The 26,185-nt window shown below is 41.6% G+C and overlaps 1 protein-coding gene across 1 annotated transcript in view; it reads left to right on the forward strand.

Annotated features, from left to right (window-relative positions):
- The window catches only part of TRABD2A (TraB domain containing 2A), a gene marked incomplete at its 3' end in the record, with an annotated part of 82,668 nt that extends 73,075 nt beyond the window's left edge, over positions 1-9,593 (forward strand). Inside the window, exons 5-7 of the mRNA XM_080638441.1 lie at positions 558-648; positions 5,878-6,147; positions 9,413-9,593. Coding sequence (XP_080494567.1) covers positions 558-648; positions 5,878-6,147; positions 9,413-9,593 — 542 coding nt within the window. The remainder of the gene's footprint in view (positions 1-557; positions 649-5,877; positions 6,148-9,412) is intronic.
- Positions 9,594-26,185: the final 16,592 nt, after the last annotated feature.

The following is a 26,185-nucleotide window of genomic DNA, read 5'->3' on the forward strand; positions in this document are numbered from 1 at the left end:
TCTATCCCTGATGGCTTATACAAAGGAATGAAAGGGGTTGATCTAAGTCATTGGCTTTCAGAGCTATTTTCCAGTCTCTGCAGTTGAATGATTCTTAATAACTTAAAAATTGTTAATGGTGTTGACTGACATCTCAGTCCATTTATGATGCCAGAGTATGTTCAAATGATGCATGCACTGTGGTCAGGTTCTGGCCTGGTTTGCACCACTACTAGTTGTAGACTCGGTGCTGCTCCTGAACAGGTGTCTCTCAACTTCATTTCTTATTGCCCCAAGAAATTGAGAATGGCCAAATAATTCAACAACCTGTGAGACCAGAGTACTTTTAGTCACATCTGCATTTAGAAAGGCAGAATGTGGTAACTGAAGTGACCTTGGACAGGCTAAGCAATCATTTGTTAGAGATCTTGTGTTTCTGGTGCATGTTGGTGGCGACTGATAAAACACTATCTGCCCTGAGTGTGGCACACCTCCAATGATGACGAAGGACTTTGTTGTTCTTCTCTCTCTTTCCCTGTGCTTATTGAGTTCTGATGTCATTTTTCTCTTAAATGCAGGTCACTTCATGGGCAACAACACAGTGATTGATGTTTTGAGGAGAGAAGGGTACGAGGTAGAACACACTCCAGCTGGACAAGCCATCAACAAGTAATGCATGCTTTTATCTAGTGAGCAGACATTGGAAGGGTGGGTAAACAATTGTGAAGAGGTACTGGGAGCTGGAACTATCCCTAACAATGAGCTAGGCTCTGTCTCACCTCCCCGGCAGTTTGCTTTTCTCTTCCATGAGGCAGTTTGGAAACAGGATTTTATTTGTTTTGGGTTTGGTTTTTTGGTGTTTTTTTTTTTTTTGTAGGATTTTTTTTTTTTGGTTGGTTGGTTGGTTTTTATATTGTTATGTTGGGGTTTATTTATAAAATAAAAATATTTTTCCCCTGTTAGTTTTTAACTCTTAAAAAAACAACCACAGAGTATGCATGTTTGGTTTGTCACATCTGGATGGTGTCTTATACTGTATAGGGTTCCAACCTCCTCCTTCCTTCATTTTAAGTGTTTGACTGCCCTGCATTTTAACACTTCCATTCTTTTACAGTGCTATTTTTGATTCTTTCTAGTTTCTCTCAGCCTGGAATCTGACTGACCAGAGTCCATCCCAGCCTCTTTGCAAGCTGTCCCCATGACTGATTGCTCTCATGTCTCTTGCTCTCTTCTGCATTTTTAAGCCAAGATACTTGCTGTTCTGGTTCATCTTGCAGCTGTCCTTTGGGATACACCCTTTCTCTTTTTATCTCTCACTGGGTGCCTTTATCCATCTCCATGGTTTCAATAACTACAGAATGCTAAATAATCTCCTCCATGCTCTGCTGAGAATTACATGTACTCTTGACTTACCACTTCCTGGACTTCTTGCCACCATCCTGGGGTCTGCAATCCTTGTCTCCCCTTCTCCATACTCTTGCCAAACACATGCTCTTGTGTCTCTGGATATCGCCACTCTGTCTTATATTCACTGCTAAAAGACCACAGTGAAAAAAAAGTTTTATCCGAGATATGGTACTCTTTTCCTTTTATCCTCTTTGCCAGGAATCAGGCAGGCTATCCCTCACTGTTTACATCTCCATCCCTTCATCTTCATCCCTTACATCTGCTTACATCTACATCCCTTACATCTTCATCCGTTACATCTCACCCACCCTTCTGATATGGGGCTCTCAGGTAGGATGATCACCTGTTGCGGAGAGTTCTTATTCTGTGATACAAAATAATAACAGATGTTTTTCTCATACTCTGGTTGCTTCACCTTTCTCTTTGTACCGCGTTTGCTGCTTTTTTCAGACCAGGAGATTCAAACTCTGGCAACTCATGTTTTGCTATGATTCTTGACATGGACATACATCATTAACTTTCTGTGCACTGAAACAAACTGAGCCAAGACTCATCCTCAGGAGCACATGAATGCAACTCCTAACGCTGTTGCCACCAATGGGCAGGTAGTTTGACATGGAGAAACTCCTTATGCTTAAGCACAAGACTTCATTGTCCTTAACACTTAAGTCATGTTAGACAATCCAGTGTAACAGTGCTTATATGATAATCAAAAAGCTGACTGCACTGAAACTTTTGTGGTAGTGTTTTTTATCCCCCAGAACGTTCATAGCTTAGGTATTCCTAAAAATTAGCCATAGCAGCTTCTTAAAGCTTAAAGGAAGATAGATTGAGATGTACTTGAGAATAAAGAAAATCCAACACTGCTCTGTAAAGGTATAGCTGTAAGGAAGTCAAGAGCAGACGACTGGAAAGGAGGGCTAGATCTCACTCATCAGGGAGGCAGGTGCCAATGATACTCAGGGTAGTTTGGAACCCAAGTGGTTTGGCACTGGCTGGTTTGGCACCCAGTTTTCTGACCACATCATGGGTGTTCATTGTTAGGCCAGTGACTCTTGTGCCTTGAAAACCCACAGTTTGACATTGGTTGCATCTTGAACATTTCATTAGGGCTAATGGCCAGAACATCTTTCCTGGAGTCTTTTAAAGGTGAGTGAAAAAGCTAAACAAGATGGCAGTTTAGTGTTTTCTTTGGGAAAATGTGTTTACATTTCTGGATTACTTGAAAAGAGATTTAAAAATATGGAACAAGTTTCAAGAAAAATGTGAGTTCTAAAAGAGAACAGCATTTGAGATGAGGAAAAACCTGTATAGAAGACTATGTCTGAGTCTTGGGGTTTGGATGATGGGTTTCACTTGATTGCCGTACTGAGCATGTTGTAGGAACAAATACCAGGCCAGTCTGTGTCAATAAAACCACATCCACCTACTGTTCTAGATGGCAGTGCTGCACTCCGTCCAGTCAGTGCCTATCTACTATTTCACAGGACAAAATTTAGAGAGGAAAAAACTGGAAGTGGTTGAACTAAGATCATTCAAGTGGCTGTTTTACTGTCAGATACAGTAGCTGAGCAGTCCTAAAACAAGAGGATGAAGAAGTCTGCAGTTGTCTCCCTTCCCTGCAACGTGACATTGTGCAATAGCAGCACAGTCTGCAGCTTCATGTACTCTGGCTAAAACCAAAGACCCTTGTGAGGTATCTTGTGCATCTGTGAATGCAGAAAGATGAGGAATCATTATTTATATTTTTCTGTAACAGGAAAACTGTTGGGTGCAGTCACACAATTTCACCTGCAGATACGACTGCCTGAGGTGTCCTGCCCATATGCAGGAGAAGGGGATGAGTGCTCGTAGTGGCATGTGGAGTTTGAGGACCTTTTCTTTGTGGTGTCACCAAAGCAAGGAAGGCAAAAGAGGTGCTCCAACCATGCAGTAGTGCAAAGGACAGTTTATAAATAGTGCCACAAGTTCAATCAAGCTCCTACTGTCTTATTTTAGGCTTTAACTGTTGTTCCTGATTTTAGAATGCATATATATATTATAAAATATTCATCACATAATCACAGTTGTAATTAAGGTGCTTCCTGACTCCTCCCTTAGCTGCTGTGCTGGGAGAGGGAATTGGCCTTGGGGACGAAGGATGTGCTTTTGTATCTGTGTGCCTTTCCCTGTCAGTCACTGGAAGAATTGCCTGCAGGAAGTGTTGCAAAGGAGGTTATGCATATGAGTGTCTGTTATTAATAGTGTTTTGAGGTTGCAGGAGTCAGAATAAATGGCTGGCCATGCAGCTTGGAGATAATCTTGGCTGTGCCTTTGGCAGTGTTGAGCCATGGTGTGGCCATGGGCTTGCTAGGCTAGGGGAGGCTGCAGGCAGCAATGCAGTCTAATCTACAGAGGAGGGCTGGTGACCATTCAGTGACTTTCAGAATTAAGGAGCAGGCACAGTGAAGAGAAATTGGGGAAAAGGGAAACATAAGCAGAGGACCTTCAGAAAAATCAAATCAGGTCACTGAAGACAACTGGCAGGGGGTTCACTGTGTAAGGCAGTTAAAGTGGGTGATGTGAAGATGTTGTGGAGGAGAGCCAAAGAGTCATGCAACTTCAGAGATGATAGTGACAATGAGAATCACAAGGATTTTGAAAGAGGTCGGTAGCCCAAGACCCATTCTGTGCCATTCTCTGTTACATAAAGTGTACTGCATGATCAACCTGTGATTTTCCTTGCAGGAAATTAGATAAAATCCTCTTCATTTTCCATCTACTCTCTCCCTCATATTCCAGTCTACAACTTCATTTCTTCTTCAGATTGGACCCTCTTTATTCTCCACCAAAGAGATATGCCCACAGTGACTGGCTAGCTTGAAAACTGCAGCCTCAATGAAACATGCCTCTTTTCTTGACTTCCTCATTTCTATGCCATTGCAAGGGAGAAAGGAAGTATGCTGTGGTTCAGAGAAGATTTCACTGATAGAAACCAGGTTTCTGCACAGCACTGTGTGGTCCTCTGTTACCTTTCTGTTACCTCTCTGTTACCTCTGAATTTCAACCCAAGCCAGTCTCCAATTTTGTCTTGTTACAGAAGACTCCTGCATCTCTTCTCTTCATGAAGTAGCCATAAAGATCAGTCAGATTTGTACTGTGCCAGGAGTGGATAGGAGACTGCAGCCTACCTGCCTGGGAGCATAGATGAGGAGATGTTGCTTGTTCCAAGTATAAGGGAACAGAGTTTGAGTAATCAGGGTGGAGCAAATTGATTAATTTTTCAATACATCACCTTTGCACAAAACTGGGTAAAAACAGCCCTTAGAGCTTTTTCTGGGCTCGACAGTGGTCCTTTGGGCTTCCAAGATTTGCCTTGTGAGAGAGTTTGTGCATGCACATAGGCTCGCAACAATATCTTGCTGGAGCTGCTTTGAAATCTGGATAATGCCAGTCTAATACGGAATCTGTGCAGCTAGAAACCCAAAGTCCTGACTCCTACTCCTTATTACTTGCTATGTGTGCAAAGCTCACTTCTGCATTGTGAACAGAGAGAGAACTGCAATTGATCAGCCTCCTTCTCTCCATGTGGACCTCCGTACTTGACTGATGTACCCCTTTAAAACCACCATTTCATTCTCCTTGTTCTGCTCACCTGAGTGGCACAATATCACTATCTCCTTTTGCAGATCAGCATGGAGACAGTAAATACTTAGACTAGAAGTCAGTGCCACAATAGTGAGTTGACCTCTGGTCTTTTACATGTCAGACATACCTCCTCACCCAATGTTTTATAAAGGCTACGCATTCGCTGCTCTGTACCATCTGGCTTCATGAAAGAAAAGATAAGAGAATGGTGAACTTGGAATTGCCTCAGCTAATCTGCTGAAGACTACATGGCCCAAAGGGTTGCTTAGTGGTATATTGAGGCATTTCCTTCAAAGATCGTAATTTGAAGATGCATTTCTGCAGTCATGAGCTAGTCTCTAGACTAGCTCGTTACTTACCTTCTCCACTAGTGGGAGTTGTTGATCTAGGACTGGCTCCTTCAGCTGGTGTGCCTTAGTTGTCCTGTCCCTGCACCTTTCACATGCTCCCCAAGTTGGTTGGCTCTGGGCAGGAATTGCTGAAAGGAATAATCTGGTCTGTATTCTGCGGTACATCAGACTAGAGGAGTCTAGTCTTGACCTTCTCTGACTTTAAGGGCAATTTCTTTCTTCGTTCTTTCTAGATATGCAAAGTTATTCTCAAGAGTTATTCCAGCCTGAGCCAGACTGCATTCTTTTCTCAGCTCCAGATTACCTCTTTTCCAAAGTTTTTTTCATTAAAGAGAACTATTTTGATCAGAAAATTGACTCAAAGATGATGGGACAGGAATACAAGGCTGAGAAATAAGCATCCAGCCAATGTCGGGGAGAAACACCTGGTTCATATGTGCCTTGATGGTATCTCTACCAGGATTCTGCCTCAAAAGCACTTTCAGATGTTGTCTGTGTTCCCTCCTTCTTCCAGCAGAAAATCCACCAAAACCTTGTTAGCCTTTTCATCATCATCGCTGGCACATGGCCCCTACGTTGTGTCCCAGGAGCTCCCACTGCCACTGCATCCCCAGAAGGAGGAGGAGGAGGAAGAGGAAGAAGAGCTCCTGCCTCACCTGCTGCTCCCTGACAGTATTGATGTGTTGGAGAAGGTAGACAGGAAGTACAAAAAGAAGAAGAGGAAGCAGCAGAAGAAGCAAAGATTGAGACAGTTTAACGACCTCTGGGTTCGCCTAGAGGAAAGGTAGCTGATGGCTGGGAAGGGAGGAGGGTTTGTCATACAAAGTGGACTTTAACTTAGACTGCTTAATCCAGTATGTCAAGCTTCTGCAAAGGCGAGATATATACTGAAGGCTGGATCAGACCTTCTCCTTCACTGTGGTTCTTGCTGAAATATTTACTCAAGGCTGTTTGTGCTTTTAGTAACGAAGTAGCTTCTGCATTAGGTTAGGTTTCTGGAAAATTGGGCATAATACAAGTGGAAGCCTTGTCTGCACCATTTTGCATTTGGAATTGAGGGATTGTGAGCATATGGTGGTCCTCTTTATCACAGAAGGCTGTGTTCAGTGATAGATGGTACATACCAAAGCCTTCAACCTTTATCCAAGAGCTGCTGCATATGAGGAAAATGTCATATCTGGCATATATGCTCCTTGCATTTGGACAGTATTTATGCAGTATTTCCAGTCTCTGTGTTCTTACAGTCTTAAAAATTATGTGCGCCCCATGGCATTACTGAAGATCTGGAAAGGGGGATGACAACCTAATGGATGATGGAGTTAATATAAAAATGGAGTGTGTTGTGAGGCAAAGGTTCACACAAACCCCGCTGTTATCATCTAGAAGAGCTTACTTACCTACAAGAACAACAGCAGGCTGCAAAAAAAGCCAACTTGTTCTTTAGTAGCTATAGTAGCTATAGGCATGTGGCTGAAGGTGTACTTTAATGGTGACTCCTGTCAGATAACACACAGGCCTGAGTCTGCTGTCTTTTGTACTTTGTCCCTCTGTTTGTGTTTCTGCCACACTTGGGTTGAAAGCATTTTATTTTTTGGTACTGTGACTAACCAGACAGGTCAGGATGATGAAGAAGAGCCTGCGGTTCTTGAAATTGAGCCTCTGCATTCTTTTTTTTTTTTTTTTTCCTCTGAAGAATATTTCTTCCTGCTCCCCAAGACACTGAGTACATCTGAGTTCTCCTATGCCTCTCCTGTCATGTTGCTGGGTCCCAGCTGTGCCACTAGTTTGAGTAATACATTGCCCAGACTAGCTCCAAGCATTTGGAGCTGTTGTTCTGTTCCAAGCATTCAGACGTTTTAGACCAAACTCACCTTCTTCTCTAATAGAGTATTTTTGTGCTCTGTCTCTGCTCCTCCTTCCAGCCTGAGTGTAAGTAGTTTGGAGAGAAAGGGAAACAAATGCACATGGGGATTTGCATGCACCTACATACAGTTCAAGATTCACCAGTACAACAAATGCAAATATGGATCAGATTTGGTTTTATCTTTTAGTGTATCATTTACTTTACAGTTCACAAAAACTGTTTGTGAACTATGTTTTGGGTGTCTTTTGACAGTGTGTTGAGTTGAAATGCTAAGGGATGATCTGGAGTCTTTATGATCTGAAGCTCCCATCCTGCCTGCAGTCTGAAATGTGCAGTTTTTCACACGCAGCTGTTCTCATGAAGCTCAGGAAAGTCAGTGAGCATCCTGATGTGAGATATGCATGCACTTGCAGCACCAGTGCCTTCAGAAGAAGAGGGAAGTTTGGAGGATGTGCTCCTGTGGCTAAGCTGGAGGTACATAGGGCTACCTACTGGATTGCAACCACTGCAAGGCAATAGTGAGGTAAAAGCGAAGCTGATGATAGCTCGGGAAACTACTCCCTAAATACGGGAGCACCAAATGCTTCCTTTGCTTTTGTTGTGAGAAGTGGCTGTCATCCACGCACGGCCCCCACCCGTGTCTGTAAAGAGGGGGGGATCATGCCCCTCCGGTCCCTGCCGTGCCGCCGCTGCCTGCCTAGTCAGCCGTGGGCCGAGCTGACAGCCCCACCTCGTGGCACAGCCGCGACGTGTCCCCACTGAAACACGACGCAAGCTCGCACGTTGTGCAGGGCTCGTCTCACCGGTAGTCTCAGCCCTTCCACTGCGCATTCCCCCGGCTGCCCAGGCACAGGTAAACCTACCAGGTTTCGTATGCGTGGGCCATTCTGTGAGGCCGGCAATGTGAAAGGCACAGCGCAAGTGATTTCATAGAGTCTTGCAGCGGGCTTGGCAACATCGCTTTGATTGTATGCATCAGCTGTCAGCTGTGTTTCTTTGATGTGCTGCCAGCTGGCTTCTCTTCAGTTATTGTTCAAACCTTATGTGGGACCTTTGGGTATGGAGGGGTAAGTGTTTTAATAAAAGATACTAATTGTCTTCAATTCAAGTAATCAAAGCATTTTTGCTTAATGCAGATGGCCAAAATAAAGCAAGAAAAAGGAGTGGGTTGAGGAGAAATGACTCTACTTTTCTATTTGGCAGGTAGATTTGCTTGTAATTTTGGCCAAATTCGTCTTCTGGCTCATGCAGCACCATGAGGCCCTGGGGTATATGTCAGCCTCATAGCTGTGAGGTCAAGCATGGCTTTCAATGCTTTGCCAAAGAGAGCAACACCTTTGTGATATCTGACCCTTTTGACTCTTGACCTGCCATGGTGTGGGAGCTTCTTCAGTTCAGGACAGTTGGTATTAGCAGCCTGGAGCATACAAATTTCTCTCCTCCATCATATGTTGCTGTAATGGGAGTTCAGCATCATGTAGGCTCTGACTCAGTTCTTGTTCATTACCAACTCAGAGTCCTCAGTACTGGGAGCTACTCTGGGGTGTCGTGATCTTTTCCCACTGACTCTAGAATACATTTCTGGAAACAGCTCTTTCTCTCCTTAAAGCATGTCATGCAACCCTCTTGTAATTCCTGATCTGTTGAAGGGAACATACAGTACAGGAACTAGTTTGATCCATGCTAAGATGCACATACTGAAGCATGGGTGGGGAAGATGGATTGATTCAGCTGAAAGCAGGTGTCTTACTCCTGCTGTGCTCAGCGAGTGTCACTGCAGTGATACTCCTCTGCAACAAAGCTTTTTTGGTTCTTACTTATTTTCTGCTTAGCTGTAAGGTGCTAGGAATACAGCTGTCTTGACTGACTGTGTGGGACCAGTGGGGAGGCTGGCTGGGTGGACCTGAATGAAGCCACCTAAATCTCTTCCTTGTTCTCCCTCGAGACTGCTTCACAGTTCAGCTGGGCACCTTAATCCATGTGGTCTGAATTGGGAGCTGCCCACACACGTAAGGAAGGGATGAGGCAGCGCTCTGCCATTTGAAAACATAGTCCTACTATGAGAGACCATTCCTAGGAGCCCAGAAAACCAACAGTAGGGCACAGAGGCTGAACACCTCCTGTTCTGTGGACATTAGGCAGTTGTGGGCTGAGTCTGTACTGACGTTCTTTTCTTGCCTTGCAGTGCCACCGACCCTCCTCCCCGGATCCGCATCATTAATGGCTACATCACGGTTGAACCCCAGCCCCGGGGCCACAGACGATCCAGTCACGCTCGTGCGGACACTGGCAGCACTCACGAACTCTCCTGTTCTCTCTTCCTTACACTACTGACTTTGACTTTGCATATGATAAGGCTTCATTGAAACATAGGGAGAGTCAAGCTGCAGGGCTCTGCAGCTTGCAGTGAAAAAGAAAATTATGTGGAAAAAAAAAAAAAAAACCAAACCAAAAATAGAGGACTCTGAGTGGGACACCTGTTCTTTGGGTGTTCTTCAACTGTCTGCTTTTCCTGAGTCTGGATCATTAACACTATTAACTGGTTTGACCTGCCCAATACAGGAGAAGATATTTTAATGAAAGTGTTATTTATCCTTCTCTTGCAGAAGAATGATTTCATGTTATCCCATAATGCTTTGGGGAGATTATAATGTTGCTATAACATAGCTGTTGTTTAGCTGTGTAAGCCCAACTAAATTACATCTTTTTCACCTTCAGTGCCTTGTAAAATGATTTACATACCACTAACTTGTTTGTTAGAACAGAATATTTTGGTCATATGAGTGCAGCTGGGAAAGAGAGGTTGGTATTTTATGTCTCTACTGGTAATGCTTTTAATTCTTCCTTGTTAGGGCTCCAGATTATTGCATATAAAGGTTCATGACAACACCTTCTAACAGTAAAGACTTGTTAACAGAATATTTCTGCTGTCTGTTTGGTGCTGTTGTAAGATAGGTACACCTGAACCTCCAGTAGCCAGACAAGTCTCATAAGCACAAATGAATGTACATTTAAGAAAAACAAATAGTTTGGGGAACTTCACAGTCATAATGGTGGACGCTTTCAAAGTAAGTTCTCAAGAGGTGGTTTGAGAAGCCCAGATGCAGGTTTTCACTCGCTTTCTAATATATTGTTATTTTATAGCTGGATTCACTTTTGGGGAGAAAGGACTTTCTTTTCCTTAGTTACTAAGATGCACTGCAGGCCTCACAAACTGAGCACATACATGTATATTTACCAAGGCATCTGAGAGGGCTGCAAAACACACTGGATAAGAGTGTGTTCTGCCAGTTTCTAGCCTATGTGTTGTATTGCTTCTCCCTCGCTTCCCCCTGTGTAAAATAGCTGCTATGTAAAGTAGGCCCAGGCTGACTTTTCCCTGTGTTCTCTCTTCCATGGTTGCTCCTGAGCTTTGCCTCTGTGAGGGGAGCTGAGTTGAGTGGAACAGCCACCAAAGTTTTTGTTTGGTTGGCATGAGGGAAGAGTAATTATAAACCACTCACAAATAACAGAGACCCGAAGAAGCACTATGGATAATTCAGTTCTGGCAGTGTAGCTAACTTTGCAGCCTATTTCCAAGTGTCTGACTGTGTCAGAGAAATAGAGATGTCCTGGAAGTGATGGATTGTGTGCCTACAGAGGCTGCATCCTGGGAGTCTTTCTGCAAAGTAATCAAATTCTGTCAAAGTATTTTTGAGGGTCTCAGGGGCTTGGTTTGATACCAGTGAACTAAATTAGTGGTTCCTACCCTTCACTTCCAGACCAGTCATTGGTGACTGGCCCTGGGACACCAAAGTCTTGAGCTCACTGTGACTGCTATGGAAAGCAGCTGCACATGCTACTCAGCTGTTTACAGTGACCACTGGAGAGTGCTAGATTTGTGTCCAGTTGTTTCTTCCTAATTCCAGAACAAGGAAAGTTTGCCAGAATTGAAACAGCGAGAAATTGAAACAGCGAGAGGATCCATGCTGATGCCCAAGTTCTGCCCAGGTACCACCCTTCTCTGGGCCACAAAGCATCAGGAAAACAAGCATTCCCATCATGTGCCTGGAAGACTTCACTGTCCCTCTATCTGTCCCTCCTAAGCAGCTACAGTAGCTTTTGCTGCCTTGCAACTAGGATTCAGTCACGCATGTGATGAGTAACAGAGTTGATTCAGAAGTCACTGTGAAGGTGTGGATACTTCTTTCTTCAGCGCAAGGGCTGAAACTGTGTGTTGTCTCCTGTCCTAGGTGCCTCCACATCCTTGAAGTGCTGTAACAAAGCATTCCTTGTTATAGCTGAACATCCTGTTCTCCCTTTTCCTTTCCTTTGTACTTCCTAATTAGTCTGTGCACTTTGCTGTTCCCCTCCTTGCTTGAATTGTTTTCATAAATCATGTCTCCAATGTTCTCAGTGAACAGATCTGTTTTGAAGTGATTGGGACTCTTGCCATGGGTTCGTTTTGGTCAAGATTTCTAATTCTCTGTTGGGAGGCCTGATATTTGTGAAGTTATTAGCTGAAATTAAAAACCTACTCACTTCAAAATATACTGGTTTGATAATATAATTCTACACACCCTCTGGATTAAATTGTGATGTTGGAGAACATAGAGTTATAACCATCACCAATGTTCAGCGGTGTGTTGTGAATTCTTGTATTTGTTGCTTGACTCATCTTGATTAATGGACTACTGTGTAATGACGTATCTGCTTTTTAATTATTATATGTACATAGGTAGGAAAAAAGGCCTTTTCATCGGGAAAAGGGCTTCTTCATAAATTCCTGCTTCCTGAGATAGTCAGCACTTGCACTTTATTTCTGTTTGCTGGTGAAATGGACCAGGTGTTAGACACCATTTATTTTGAGCTTCGTTGACCTTCCAACAGCTACCTCCTGCAATTTCACAGCTTTTCCTTTCTGTTGCTGGTCTCTTTAACTCATTGAAGTTTTACTTTATGACATGATATTTGGTTAGCAACAGAGATTTCTTGTGAAGGATTGCACGAGGCGTGACTTCTCTCAGTGTGCTTTCATACACAACAATGTGGTCTTGTCCGTCACAGCTTTTCTGTGAACTGTGAATGCTCCACAGAGAGCTGATGATCTAGTGCTGGTTTACTTCGAAACCCTTTCAGATTAGGATGTGAAAAATAAAATTGCTGAAGTAAAAAAAAAGAAAAGAAAAGTCTTGTTCTTCTGATAGAGTCTAAAAATGTCCACATGCCTCCTAAGCAATAATTGCAACAATATGAGAGGGTATGCATAAACTGTGCTCACTCTAACCTCTGATATGTCTTAAGGACTTTGCAGAGTTTTGCTATTTTAAAGGTGCAGTAATATAAAAGAACACAGATTAATGAAAAAAACTCCAAAAAAACTTGTTTAGTGATTCATATTTCTTTCTTTTCACTTTGAAACTTTGGAAAGAGGGTTTGGGTGTTGTTTTTTTTTTTTTTTTCTGGTTTTAACCATTCGTATAGCAAAATCATATTTTTAAGAGATTAGGGGGCAAAAGTGCAGGAGTTACAGAAGGCAGGTAAATACAAAGAAATTAAGAAATCTAAGCACTTTGTTTCTCTTTTTTCTCTGCACTCCTTTTGTTCGCTCTGTACAGAGCTCTTCAACTGGGGGAAAAAAGAGCCAGGCACTGAAAGAGCAGATCCCAATCTTGAAACACAGGGTAGTTTTGTGTTTGGTCTGTTCTCTTCCCAGTAGAGTTGAAGCCATAAACCATGTTACTCCACAAGTAAGATAGCAAGCTGGTATAGGTCAGTGGGTTGTCAAGGCCCTTTTTAATCAGCAGTTAAAAACACTGTGACACAGTCAGTGTGTAGAAATCAGGCTTAAATATCTTACATGGATAACCAAGGAATGTGTTTTACCAATCGCTTGCTGTCTAGAAATGGGGACAAAACATGTCATTTACCCATTGCCACAAAAAATAATAAAATATAAGCCATGAAAATTAATTTTAAAAAAGTTATCTTGTTATATCCATGGTGACACTGATTGCTATTTTCTGCCTTTCTACTCTGCTTCATCCTGTAAACGCTATGAAAAGTTTGTTCCCTCCTACACTGCAAAAGGTGAAAGCTTTGGATTTTAAAGTGTCATTTGTGTCTTGATATAATTGGTCTGTAGATGCATAAGTAATTGAATAGCCAGGATGACAGATACTTTGCTGTCACAGCTCTCTTGCTGATGCTTGTTGCAAATGACTACAGGTCTTCTATGCATTATCTCTTTTATTTTGTTTGTTTTAACACTCTCCCATCAAGTCACCAGAAGTTTATATAGCTGAAGACAAGAAACAAAGAAACAGTGTTTTGCTGTTTTTCCTGACAAATGTTAATATTTGTGCATCTTCTCAGTTCTGCTTACTCCTCTGCACCCCCACCCTGACTGCAAATTAGTTTGTGCAGGTTTAGGCAGTACCTAAAGGGTGTATGTCTTCTTGAGAACTGAGCTCAAGAAATTCAGTTGTTTTGAGAATTCTGAAAACGTCGCTTGTGGTTAGACAGTGGGCCAGGTTGAGTCTGGTCTGATTAGCTGCTGGTGGAGCCAGTGTCCCTGAAGACTGGGAGCTGGTTCTCCCTTTGTGGAATGGCACAGAGACTATAGACATACTCATAGAAACAAAGCAGCCTGACCCTGTGATTAGCAGGGAAACAAAGCTGCACTGAACACTTCAGATAAAACACTTCAGATAAAAAAAAATAGTGTTCATCTTCTTCTTCCCCCTTTTAGAAACCAGCCTTCTAATTTTTTAAAGCCCCTCTTATTAATTTAGTGACTATTCATTGTAATCTTATAAACATTTGAGTAGGGTTCGGTGGAAGGAGGTGGCCCCTTCTAAAGAAATGGTGGAAGTGAAGTATCTTGATTATGTTCAAATTAGCAATAGAAGAAAATAAGCCCCTGTCTTTTCAAGTCATGTTGCAATTAGATGTGCTACTGCACAGAGTCACAACTTTTGTTACAGTGATTATCCATCTTTTGCAAATGTCCAGGAAAAACGTTTTGTATGTCTGATTTGAACACAGTGAAATGTTATTATAAGTTTGATGTTATTGGTGTGCCCCAGGGTTTGATACTGGGCAAGGAATTTTCCTGAGACCTTCCAGAAGTGGGTGCCTGTCTACAGTTCCATGTGGAAGGCACATGAAGTTTTGTGCTGGACTTTTGTTGCATATTGGATGATTATTTGCCAATGTAGCTTCAAGGATATAAACTTACACCTAATAGGAGCAAACTGACAAAGGCTATTAAAAGAATTGGAGCAGAAATTCTACAAGCAACAAAATCTTGACTATCAGGCTCCTACACTGTCATGAAAGGTAAAAAGATGTGTAGCAGAAGTACAGCAGTTCCACATCTGTACTTAGCAGGCCACATAAACCAGCTATCTGTCTTGGAGCTTTAAAATTTACAAGCACTTAGCTACTGTGCAAAACCTCCTCCCATTCAGAACAATTTAGGCATTTCCATTACTAACTAGACAATCCATAACCAGGCTGATGTGAGATGTGCGTGTACACAGGCTGTCTTTCCCACATTACACTTACACCTGAATGTTAGCTTCCTGTAAATGCCATGCATTACTTTTTCTTTTCTGCAGTGTTGTGTGCTTCCTCTGTACCTTATATTGCTCATCAGTAAATTTGTACTACCAATGGCTTTAGAATATAATCATTAAACGAGTGCTTTGCGAAGGAACTTGTTCTCAAGAAGATGACTTAGGACCAGTGTCACTGTGGTGAAGTTTCTTCATATTCATGATACTAGAAAATACAAAGTCTTTACCACCACAAATCACCAAATGTGGCCTCAGATCCATTCGTACTTTGCTGAAGGGTCTAGCAGATGGGAGAGCCTCTTCAATCATGCTCCCACATTTTCAAGCTTGATGCTTGAATTGCCTGGATGTGTGGAATTGAAACAGAATGAAGTTCCTCTACTCAGCTGAATTCACAGCACTGTTTATTTATTGATTATTGTGAGTGCAGTTGTCCATTATCTGCTTGTGAGGTAAAGCCGTAATGCTGGAATTAGTTTATATGGTAAGACTCAGATTTGAGAAAAAGCAGTCGTTTTGAGAATTCTGAAAACGTCGCATGTGGTTAGACCCAGAACTGGATAGCTGGGAAAGATATAAATAAAGGCAAATAAAGGAGTTTACAGAAGAGCTGACAACCTCTGTCTCAAGAGATCAGCACCTAGACAGTAGGAACTGAAGCCAATAATCCAAGAAACATTCAGGTGTACACAATAATTTGCCCATGAAGCCAGGTGTCAATGATGGACTAAAGTACAGTGATTGGTTTACAGCATAAAAAAGGACAAAAATACTCCTTTTAAAATTTCAGTGGTGGCTGGTGATAGGCTGAATATTCTTCAAATGCCCAGTTCTTTACTGAATTTATTACCTGTTTAGTCTGAGTGACTTCCTTTAGTAATGTATTCAAGATCTGACTTGGAATTTCCTTGAAATTTCCTGAATTTCATTAAAACTCATACATGTTTTGATTTTTTTTCATGCTTGCAATTTGGGAACTGCAACTCTTGATTCACTGGTTCTGATTTTTAAATTCAGAGTAAGTACATTGTAGAACTGGAGGTGTTCAATGCCAGCCTTTTCGTTATTTAGAAAAACATGATGCATTAGAGGTGGCACCTCTGTCTTGCTGTACGTATCCTGCCAGACCTATCTAGGGATCCGTTACTTCATGAGATGAAACACATGGACACATGTTAAGCAGTATTATCAGTATAGAGGCCTCCACCTCTAGCAGCTCCAGATTCTGGGGGCTCCTCCTACTTGGCAGCTGGACCCTGTTCCAGTGACCCGGAGGCCTCTGTGCCAGACAGTTGGACATGGCTGCTGCTTTCCCATTCACAGGTTCAACCAGTAGTGAAGCTGAGCACGTATGCTGAAGACATACAGGTAGGCACACGCATACACATACATGCATGGACAAAGGACGCTGATGTGGTCAGTCACACACACTGCCACAGATAAGGCACTTCCTTCAACAGCACCCACCTACCAGACTGTTTTACCATTTGATGGGGTCAACAGAAACGACACAGTCACCAACAACTTTGTCTATGTCAAAGTAATTCCTGCAAGGATTTGGAGAACCTCTCCTAGCAAGTGGGAGGTCCTATGCAGTGCGTCCACCTGTAGGTGAGGTCTCCAAAGTCACTGCAAGAGGGTCCAGATTTTGTATAGTTAAATAAACATTGTCAAAATTTCAGGTGTGGAAACATCTGGTGTCACCCTCCCTGTTGGATTCCACTCATAAGCCTGGCCAGGTCTTAAGGAGGAGCCCAAGGGAGTATCTCCATCTATTTTAGCTTTGATCACGTATTTCTCAATAAGGGAGTATCTGTATCTATTTTAACTTTAATCACATATTTCTCAACAAGTGAGTATCTCTATTTTCTGAACAAGACCAGATGTTTGATTTTTTGGCCTTGCAATGTGTCTCTAAATAAAGAAAGGTCATTCTGCTGGTTACTGTTACACAATAAGCATTACAACAAAGCTTTTATAGATTGGCATAAAAATATATATAAATATATTCATACTAAAATAGATGGGCAATACATTGCATATGTGATTAATGCTATGCATATTAGATATATACATTGTTGGGTTGTGGGGTTCATCTAGAGTTCAACTTTGGTTCGGAGCCTATTGTTCAGGCCTTAGGACTTCAAGGACTCACATAAAGCATAAGCAAATAACACCTTACTCTTCAACTGGCAAAGCTGGAAGTTCATTATTAAAATTGTGTGCACTCTCTCTTTCCCGCTATTCCCCATTCTTCCTCCTAATCCATAAATGCACATAGAACTGGCATAACCCACCCCTTGTACTGGCATAACCCACCCCTTTGTCCATCCACCCCATCCAGATCCTGAACGCTTTCACATGCTTCACAGGTCTCCTACTCATCATCTCGGCCAGCTAACAGATCCAGAACTCAGATACTCATCTTACAGGTACCTCATACTCTTGGGTCCCCTCAGGTACCAACACAGACGCTTTGCCCACTTGGTACCTCTGGCCAGACCGAGCACCTCCTGCTAGCTGGCTGATCCAGCTTGAGGTTTGCCAGTGAAGTACACCCACCCCTGCACACAACAGGTTTGCAAAAGATACAGACCCTCTTCTGCCCCACAGGAACTGGTGCCAGGCACATGCCCCTGTGATTTGAGGTCCCACTCCAGCCACTGGAGATGAGCCTTTCACCTTCTTCGTTCTCTTCAGTACCTCACAGTTACTGGTATTAGGGACATACACTGTTCCTGTCCCAGTGACTGGTGGCCAAGATCCCCACCCTTGTAGTTAAAAGATTTAATAAGAAATAGGACGAACTTCAGTGATCAGGCACAGGATGTGGCCAGACAAGGGTATTTATCAGCAATGTTTTACATGCAACCAGCTCTTTTTACACCACCTTCTTTCTATTCCTTTCCCCTTTGTTCCTCCCCAATCCCCTTCCATTAAACATTTCTCTGTAAATTTTGCATAGCCTCTCAGACTCACTTGAATATCTCAAATCCTCACATTCCTCTTTTTTCCCATTTTTTATCAGTTAAAAAGACCAGGTGGTCATCTCTATAGCTGTGCCTGGAAGTTTCTTTCAATCATCCATCAATTAGAAACTAGAGTCTTTTAATCCTTGACATCGTCTCTTTTATCTGTTTTCTACCGGGTTTGTGTCTTTATGTGTTCTTGCTTATCACTTCACCTTTTATTTATTATCCACTTTTCACTGAAAAGGTCCTTGATCAGATAACCTTAATGTCGCAGACTCTCTTACCTTCCACATACCCTTACAATAGCTACTGCACTCTAAGCAGAATGACAAAAACACAAGTGATTTTTGTTGTTGTTGGCAACTCGTATTTTTGTCACAGCAAGAGCACAGGCTGGGGTGCAGAATGTTTTGAACTCACACCTTAAAGCTTCCTTTGATGAAACGAAGTCCATGGTGCTAAAACCCAAAACCAAAGCTGTATTACTGTCTTTGGAAATAGAAGGACAAACTGCAGGTGATGCTGTAAAGATGACTAACATGACACTTGAAGCTATTAGCTCATCTGACCTCCTTGCCACCAGCACCTTGCACTGAGCCAAATGGTGGTGTGAAAGAGGAAGCTGATGACAGCATCTCAGGATCTCTTTTTGTAGTTTACCCATAGCTTGCAGACCATCCATGTCTTGCTGTGAGTGTGGCTCCTAGCTGGATCTCAAAGCAGATACAGGGATAAGTGAGTTCTGATCCTGTCAAAGAACCTGATGGATTTTCCCCAGCACCTCCTACAATTATGGTTTGCCATGCAAAAAGTTGCTGTTTTGATCTGAAGGCAACCACATGAGCAGCATATGGGATATGCCTGCTGGAGGCAGATATGTGTGTAACTTGGATGTTCGTACCTGTTAATCTCAAGCCATAACAACACATTTGGTTGTTGTCTGAGGAAATAATACTAGCTGAGCACATGTTGCCTTCTCCTTCCCCACCTCCTCTCGGAAACAAATGGCAACGTAAAGATAATATTCTCCTAATTGTGCTCAGAGCTGTGATGTAAAACTAGTGAATATAGTGTTTGGGCTGTCCAGATTGTTTGGGTTCAGAAGACGAACACTGTCAGTATAATGTGCTGCTGAGAGAACAAATTCTAGCCTAGTATTGCGGCCTGGATAAAAGTTTTAGGGTCCTAAATATCTCCCCAAGTCTTAGTACTTGGTCCTCAGACAGGGCAAGGGAAAAATTCTCAACAGCTTAGACAACTGATTGTTCTGGAACACGAGGGGAAGGCTGAACCCACACAGCAAAAGAAGTAATCATTCCTTTCAGGCACAGCTCGATTGAGATCTGGCGAGTGCTGAGCCTCTTCAGAAAGTCTGCATATATCTGCTGGTCCTAGGGCCTTGGTGTCAGAAGGAAGAAAGATGGTAATTAGGGAAGTTGAGTCACAGGTGACAGGGGAGGAAAGGGGGAGAAATTGGGCTAAGTGATACGTCACCAAACAGTGTAAAGGCTCCTGTGGTAGCAGGAGGGTCTGAGCTGTGCTGATGACTTAAGAATGATCTTTGCAACACAGCCTCTTCCCATTCTCCATTATCCTGAAGAAGATGTCTGGATCATGCATGTCATTCCCTATGATCTCTTCGTTACCTACTTGAAGTTCTGAGCCACTCTATGCAGGCCCTACTTTCTTTTTCCTACTTAACCAATCCATCCATCCCTTCCTATACAGAAATAGACTTATTCTGCAAGGCAGTATTTCCGCTCCTCTCTGGCAGGGCCAGTGTATTCCTGTCTTCTTGGACTTTCATCAGCATAGACTGATACTGGAGAAAGAAATTCTGGATGCCTCCATGTAGATTGTCTAGGATTTGCAGGTTAAATGATGGTGGGAACTCTGTTATTCATTTTAGCTAGTCCAACATAGCATTACTCATGCGGATAAAACCCCTATTTATCTAAAACACATTACTTGTGTTCTTTTAACCTGCTCTCCCAAGGTTCCTGACCGTTTATTTATTACAAAGTCTGAACAGAATACCAACAGCACTGACTACTAACAGCATTCAGGCATTAAGAAAAAGCAAGCATATACATGATATGTGCCTTTTGTGGTAACTCCTGCCTGATATCTGGGATATGTCATCTTTGCCAAGGTAAGAAGATCTTTTTTTCACAGAAACTATTTTATAGTCATTGATTATGGGGATGTTTGGCCTTTCACAAAGCTACTGGAGTATGCAGTATCCCTCAGCTAACACTAGATATTGCCCATGTGCTTTAGAAGCTGATACTCATCATGCACAACGAACCAAAGCTTGCTTGAGGGCTTTAGAACAGCTAACCTGGGTACAAGCTATGAGCATCTTATTCCAGAATTATTTCAGCCACCAGTATAAATATATCTCTGCCTCAGTTTATCTGGCAATTATTTCTTCTTATTTTTCTCGCCACTCTTCAGACCTGGCTGGTTCATTTGAAGGGTGATTTGGAAGGAAATTCTTAACTGTTCTCTTAAATCATCTTCTCTGGTTTTTGTTACCTCTGTGGGAAGCAGTGCTACCCAGGATGGAAATACGTGAAGGTGAAGGTATGCCAAAGTTGTTACTAAGCCTCCAAAATATCCTCACCATTTTCTATATCATATAATGCATCTTGGTGCAATGTCTGTTGCTCTTTTTGTCATGCTGTCTTTGGGACAAGTACATGTATATGGTTAAAACACTGAAACAGCAAATTGGAGTACTTCGTTCAGACTCTTGCTTGGGCACACACCTTTTAACTGTTTTGGAAGAGTAGTTTTGCTCTATTTGTGCCTTGTTGTCCTTTTTCTGAAGAAGGGACCTAGGGCTCCTTCCTTCCCACATGGTGATGTTATATGTATTTCATGTAATGTAAATGCATAACACTTATGTTCTGTATAAAAATGTATCTAAGTGCTTGGATGGAAGTGATAAAATCACGTGCTGAGAAGTACATTTACAGACTAAAACCATTAGAGGCATCATCTCTATTAAAGATGGGAAATCTATCTCAGAATATTCAGGTCCCCAGAGTATCACATATTTGTGGGAGATTCTGGGGCCAGAGTGTAGTCTTGGCAGCCAACTCCATGCATCCTTGCCAGACCCCTGTTCCTCTTCTTGTGAGGGATACCTTGAAATCTTACCCATCTGCAAATACTTCAAAGTGCTTTTATCATCCCTGTCATAGTTTAATCCCAGCTGGCAAATAATGACCACGCAACTCCTCGCTAACTCCCCCAGCCCACTCACAGCACTGTGAACTACTAGGAAAAAGAAAATCTGTCCCAGCCGAAGCCAGGACAATCACTCGTTCAGAGAAAATTATACCACATGTGTCTGAATTCCATCCTGACAACAAGGAAGCGTCATACATATGTACACTGTATAATCATCACCTTACTTTAGGAGACCCCAGGCTATTGCTGCCTCTCCCCCTATGACAGAAAGCCACTTCCTTTCTTGAAGATAAACCTCTTTCTTCCTGATGTGCCGACAAAAAGTGCCAGCTGTGTTTCTTTGATTTTACTGCTCTTCTACTGGGGTTTTATATCACTCTTTGGTTTTTATATCGTTCACCTAGTGGAATCATATGCTGAATCTTGATTCTGTATGTCATGCAGCATTTCAAACATAGACTGTTTAGGTGACAAATCCATGCACACTGTCAGAAATGCTCAAGCCCTCAATAGCTGGCAATTAACAGGCAAAACATATCTACACAGTGCATGTCCTCCTGTTCAATGTTGTCTTCTTGTTTGGTGTGCCTTCTCTAGGTCCTTCGAATTTCAGAGCTTTGAGGTCCAGAGAGGTTCTGCCTTCCAGGTATGGGACTAAACATATTCCTCCATCTCAAAACAAAAGGCAAGGCTGTAGTATTTGGACACACAAATGCCATCTTCAGCACTCTTCTGATAGGCCCACAATAGCAACAACAGAAGTCTGGTAACAAGGTGAAAGAAAAGAAACCCCAAAATACAGCTGTTCTTGATGAATAGGCTCCACAAAATGGAGTTGCTTTTTTATTGGCTTAATGTGTTAATTTAATTCTTCTAATAAACACTGGTACACTGTCACCAACAAGTGGTCTCCGCTAGATCTGTGTTTAGTCCTAGGCCCTCAAAGGTGCACCGTGGCTCACCCTGCCAGGGGAAGGTAGGGCTGTCTGTACCCAAGGGGGCCCAGAACCCCTCTGCAGCCACCATGAGCAGATTCTGCTCCACTCCATCCAGTGGTACCCATCAGTTACTTCTGCACCATCCCTCACATGCAGCCCGCATTTCAGAGGTGCAGGCAGATGGACGTCTCAATCCCACACTGCCATGCTCGTATGCAACTTTCTTTGCTTTCATAAAGCAATTTCTTTGCTTTGCAAATGAGAAAACAATGTAGTAGTTACTCAGTTAGAGAGAACAAAAGTAGCTGCACTTTTCTACTGTGTATTCTTACAAAAGAAAATGGCAAAAAATAGCAATCTTTTAAGTATCAGTTTAGATAAAAACGGAGTGTTTCAGTTATCAAAAGATTTTGTTACTTATCTAATTTTTAAAACCTAAACATTTCAATATTATAACTAGATTTAGAGATTCTGTAACCTTACCAATTAGGAAGAACATTTTCTTGAAAGGCAACTGAATTTATTGTTCATCCTCACAATTATTCATCTTTGGTGCTACAGACAATAGTCAAGTAAATGTAAATGCTTTAACATAAAAATGTCAGAGTGGGACAGATAAAAGTAACAGCAGTAATTATAAAACAGTAGCATAATCCAGTAACAACATGTTAGTAAAAATTTTCTTAGATGAAAAATGTCATATACAAAATTTAAATGCAAAGGATTCTTCATAACCCTATGATGACGAAATATTTTCTTGAGGCAAAACTTATTTTCATAGTTGTCCCACAGTTTCATAAACAGTTATGGTGTTATCGCAGTACGATATTTTTCTCATAAACAGAAACACATTTGCACTAAGAGAAAGAAGCAGGAGCATGCTGGCTCAGATCTGAGTTTGGCCCGGTGCAGACCAACTCTGACACAGACCACCTGGAGGCACTTCCTTTCCTCTGGGCAGTCATTCAAACACCTGGAAACAGATCTGCTATTTCTCATTCTTGTTGATTCCTAATAAAGGTTGAGGATCTTGGCACAAAATTGAGAGCTGTTTACTGTTTCATTAAGGTTACTTTTGATGATAGCACTATTAAAATAGCAACTTTAGCCTCCTCAAGATAGATAGGTCCTCTTAAAGCACATGTAGATGAATGGCAAAAACAACTCTATTTTTAGTTTTCCATCACTGGTGAGTAGCAAACTGCCAAGAAAAGAAAATAAGAAATGTTTTTTGCTGTGTAGTTCATCTTAGTTCATAAAATCAATTGGATTTAAACAGCTGAAAAGAGAGCACCTTGTCGTCTCTGATACGGTTTTACAGCTAGGCTCTATGTCATAAGAAATCCATTCATTTGGGGAAAGTAAATAACCATTTAAAGCATGTCATTGCCTTGATATGAAATAATGATGGGATTATTCATGGTTAGATTTTATCTTGAGAAGGTTCCTTACCTGGCAAGCAAATGGTTGTGGAATGTTGTTATATTGTGCTGATTGTAGAGGCATGGAAATGGTGTGCAGTTGTCTTTCCAGATGCTGGAATTGATAGGTAGGTTTGCCTGCTTAGATAGATACAGAATGAAGTATTTATAGGGGGTGGTAAAGTGAGACATCTGGAGGTAGATAAATATTCTGCTTCGCAAGAAATTACCTCAAACAGGACAGCAAGCAAATACTTTGTGTTTGGAATAATAAAACAACTTTGTGAAACTGAATTTTGCAGCACCTTTTGTTGCAATTGGAAATAACAGTGGCAGAAGAAATATTGAAAGGAAACAATTATTTTTAACCTATAAACTCTCCCACCGGTATTAGCTGTCTAGCTGTCAGAAATATTAGAACTTATGCTTAATAGAAATACACAAGTTAGGTTCTGTTTTCAGTTTTCTTGTTTGTAAGACTTAAGCCTGAGCAATAATTGCCAGGATTTTTTCTCCTTTTATTACACTTCTTTAGGAAGAGTGGTAGAGATGTCAGAAAAATTCGCTCTACTTGGAAAGTATTTTTAATGCTCCTGATATTCAAATGCATCTTCCTAGTAAGGCAAAAATGTTCTTAGACATGAATAAGTCTTGGAAGAAGATAATGACAGCATTTAATCATCTACCAAATGCTCTCCATGCTCATATTCAGCCTGGTGTAAAACAACAGCATGACATACAGGTAGATTCACTTACTTAATACTTAAAATTCATTCAATTACATTTCAAAATGTATTCCAAATGCAGTATTTTTAAATAGTATGAGAACGTTCTGTCTTACTGTTTCATCTAAGTTTTATCATTATTGTAATTTACCAAACAGGTCTTGTTTTTAACTGAATTATGAACTCCTGGAAATTTTGACTGAAACTACTAATTCTCATGCAGTCCAGACTCAACTGCAAGACTGGTATTTGCCCTACAAAATGCAGGAAAACAGGAGAATGTTTTCATGGAAGATATTCACCTGAGGTTAAAAAATAATAACAATAATTAAAAAAGTTTCCTTTTTCGTATGTTAATTTGTTACCACTAACAAAATAAAAACTGTCTTCATATATTGTACCACAAATGAAAGTTACACACAAACTATTAGAAATGTGTAAAATAAATACGGACTCCGAGATCATCACTGAAGCATTCTGTCTTTAAGCCAGTATGACCTTCTTGGAATAACATTTTATAATAATGAAGTTCATTATATTTGGCTTTGTTGTTAATACTCTTTAGTAAATAAACAAGGCACAACATTCACAAGGTATTAAGTAGGCAAAAATATGTCTCTTTATACCTAACTTGGAAATTAACTTAAAGTTAGCTTAGGCAAAAAACTAGGCGCCTGAGGAGATGTACAAGACTGGCTCACTGAAGTGGAAGCAGCAATGCATACTTCTCCTGTGTACCTGACAAGCTGTGCTGTTGCTGATTATCAGACCAGAACAAGAAGGGTATGGTTTCTTCATGGACACCTGTATCGGTTAAAACCTAACTTCTTTTCTGTGCAACCTTCTGTTTTAAATTCTGAACTTAGTCTGATCCTTCAAAAACTTACACAAATGTTTCAAGTGTACCAGCAGTTGAAATGAAAGATGTTCATTGCTTGCAGCATAATAACCTTATGGTTTGTTTGACACCCTCAAAACTTTCTTAGGTTTATCAGTAATTCTTTTTGTACTTCTTTCACGCTGATTATGCTGAATGCCTCACTCTGCTTGTGGTGTTGTGATTTTACTCAGTGTTCAGAAGATGAACATGGTCATTTACAGGATTTGATAGAATTTAAAAAATATTTTTGATGTTCATAAGTTTTTTCTAGCTTCTGAAATGTTTAATGTGCTGCTGTGTTATGCTTCAGCTGTGGGTTCGTTTTTAAACAGAAAGTAGTCATATTTCCATTTAAATGGGTTAAAAGACAGATCTGGTTTGTTGTAAGCCCACTGATATTCACATGCTCGAGTCTCCCTGTATTTACTCCGCTTTGGAAATTCTTGCACCATTAAGTAAAAGCTGTTGAACTGCTTTGATTCCAGGTGACAGCAAGAGTTGTGTATTGGGTTTGTATGACAAGGGTTTTGGTACAGGGGTGGTTTTCTTGAGAAGCTGCTAAAAGATTCCCTGTGTCTGATAGAGCCAATGCCAGCCTCTTCCAAGTGGTGAAGGCCAGGCCTACCACTGACGGTGATAATACCTGTGGATAATGTATTTAGGAAGCAGGGCAAAGGCTGCATAGCAGCAATTGCAGCTGGAGAGGAATGAGAACACTTGAGAAAAACAGCCCTGCAGACCCCAAGGCCAATGCAGAAGAAGGGGAGGAGGAGCTCCCATGCTGGAGCAGAGATTCCTCTGCAGCCCTTGATGCAGACCATGGTGAGGCAGGCTGTGCCCCTCATTACCCTGCTCTGATTTGATTGGTAATAAATCAAACTAATTTCCCCAAGTCGATGCTATTTTGCCCAAGATAGTGGTTGCTGAGTGATCTCTCCTGTTCTTTTCTCAACCCACAAGTTTTCATTACATTTTCTCTTCCTGCCGAGTTGAGGAGGGAAGTGATAGAGTGGGTACCTGGCGTCCAGCAGGGTCAAACCACCACAAATTGATACAGATTTTGGAAAGGCAGGTCTACATCAGGCCTTCAAATATTTTACCTCCTTTTTCAGGAAAATCAGAAATAGCTAATCTTCTCTGTTACATTAAAGAATATGACCAAAATGCTTTAAAAATATTTTTTTTCTCACAGAGTTTTCCTCTTTTATTTGGACTTCGAAGAAAAGCTGAAAGGAATGGGACTGGACAATGCCAAACCTGAGACT

Source organism: Psittacula echo (assembly GCF_963264785.1).
Source record: "Psittacula echo genome assembly, chromosome: Z".
NCBI lineage: Eukaryota > Metazoa > Chordata > Aves > Psittaciformes > Psittacidae > Psittacula > Psittacula echo.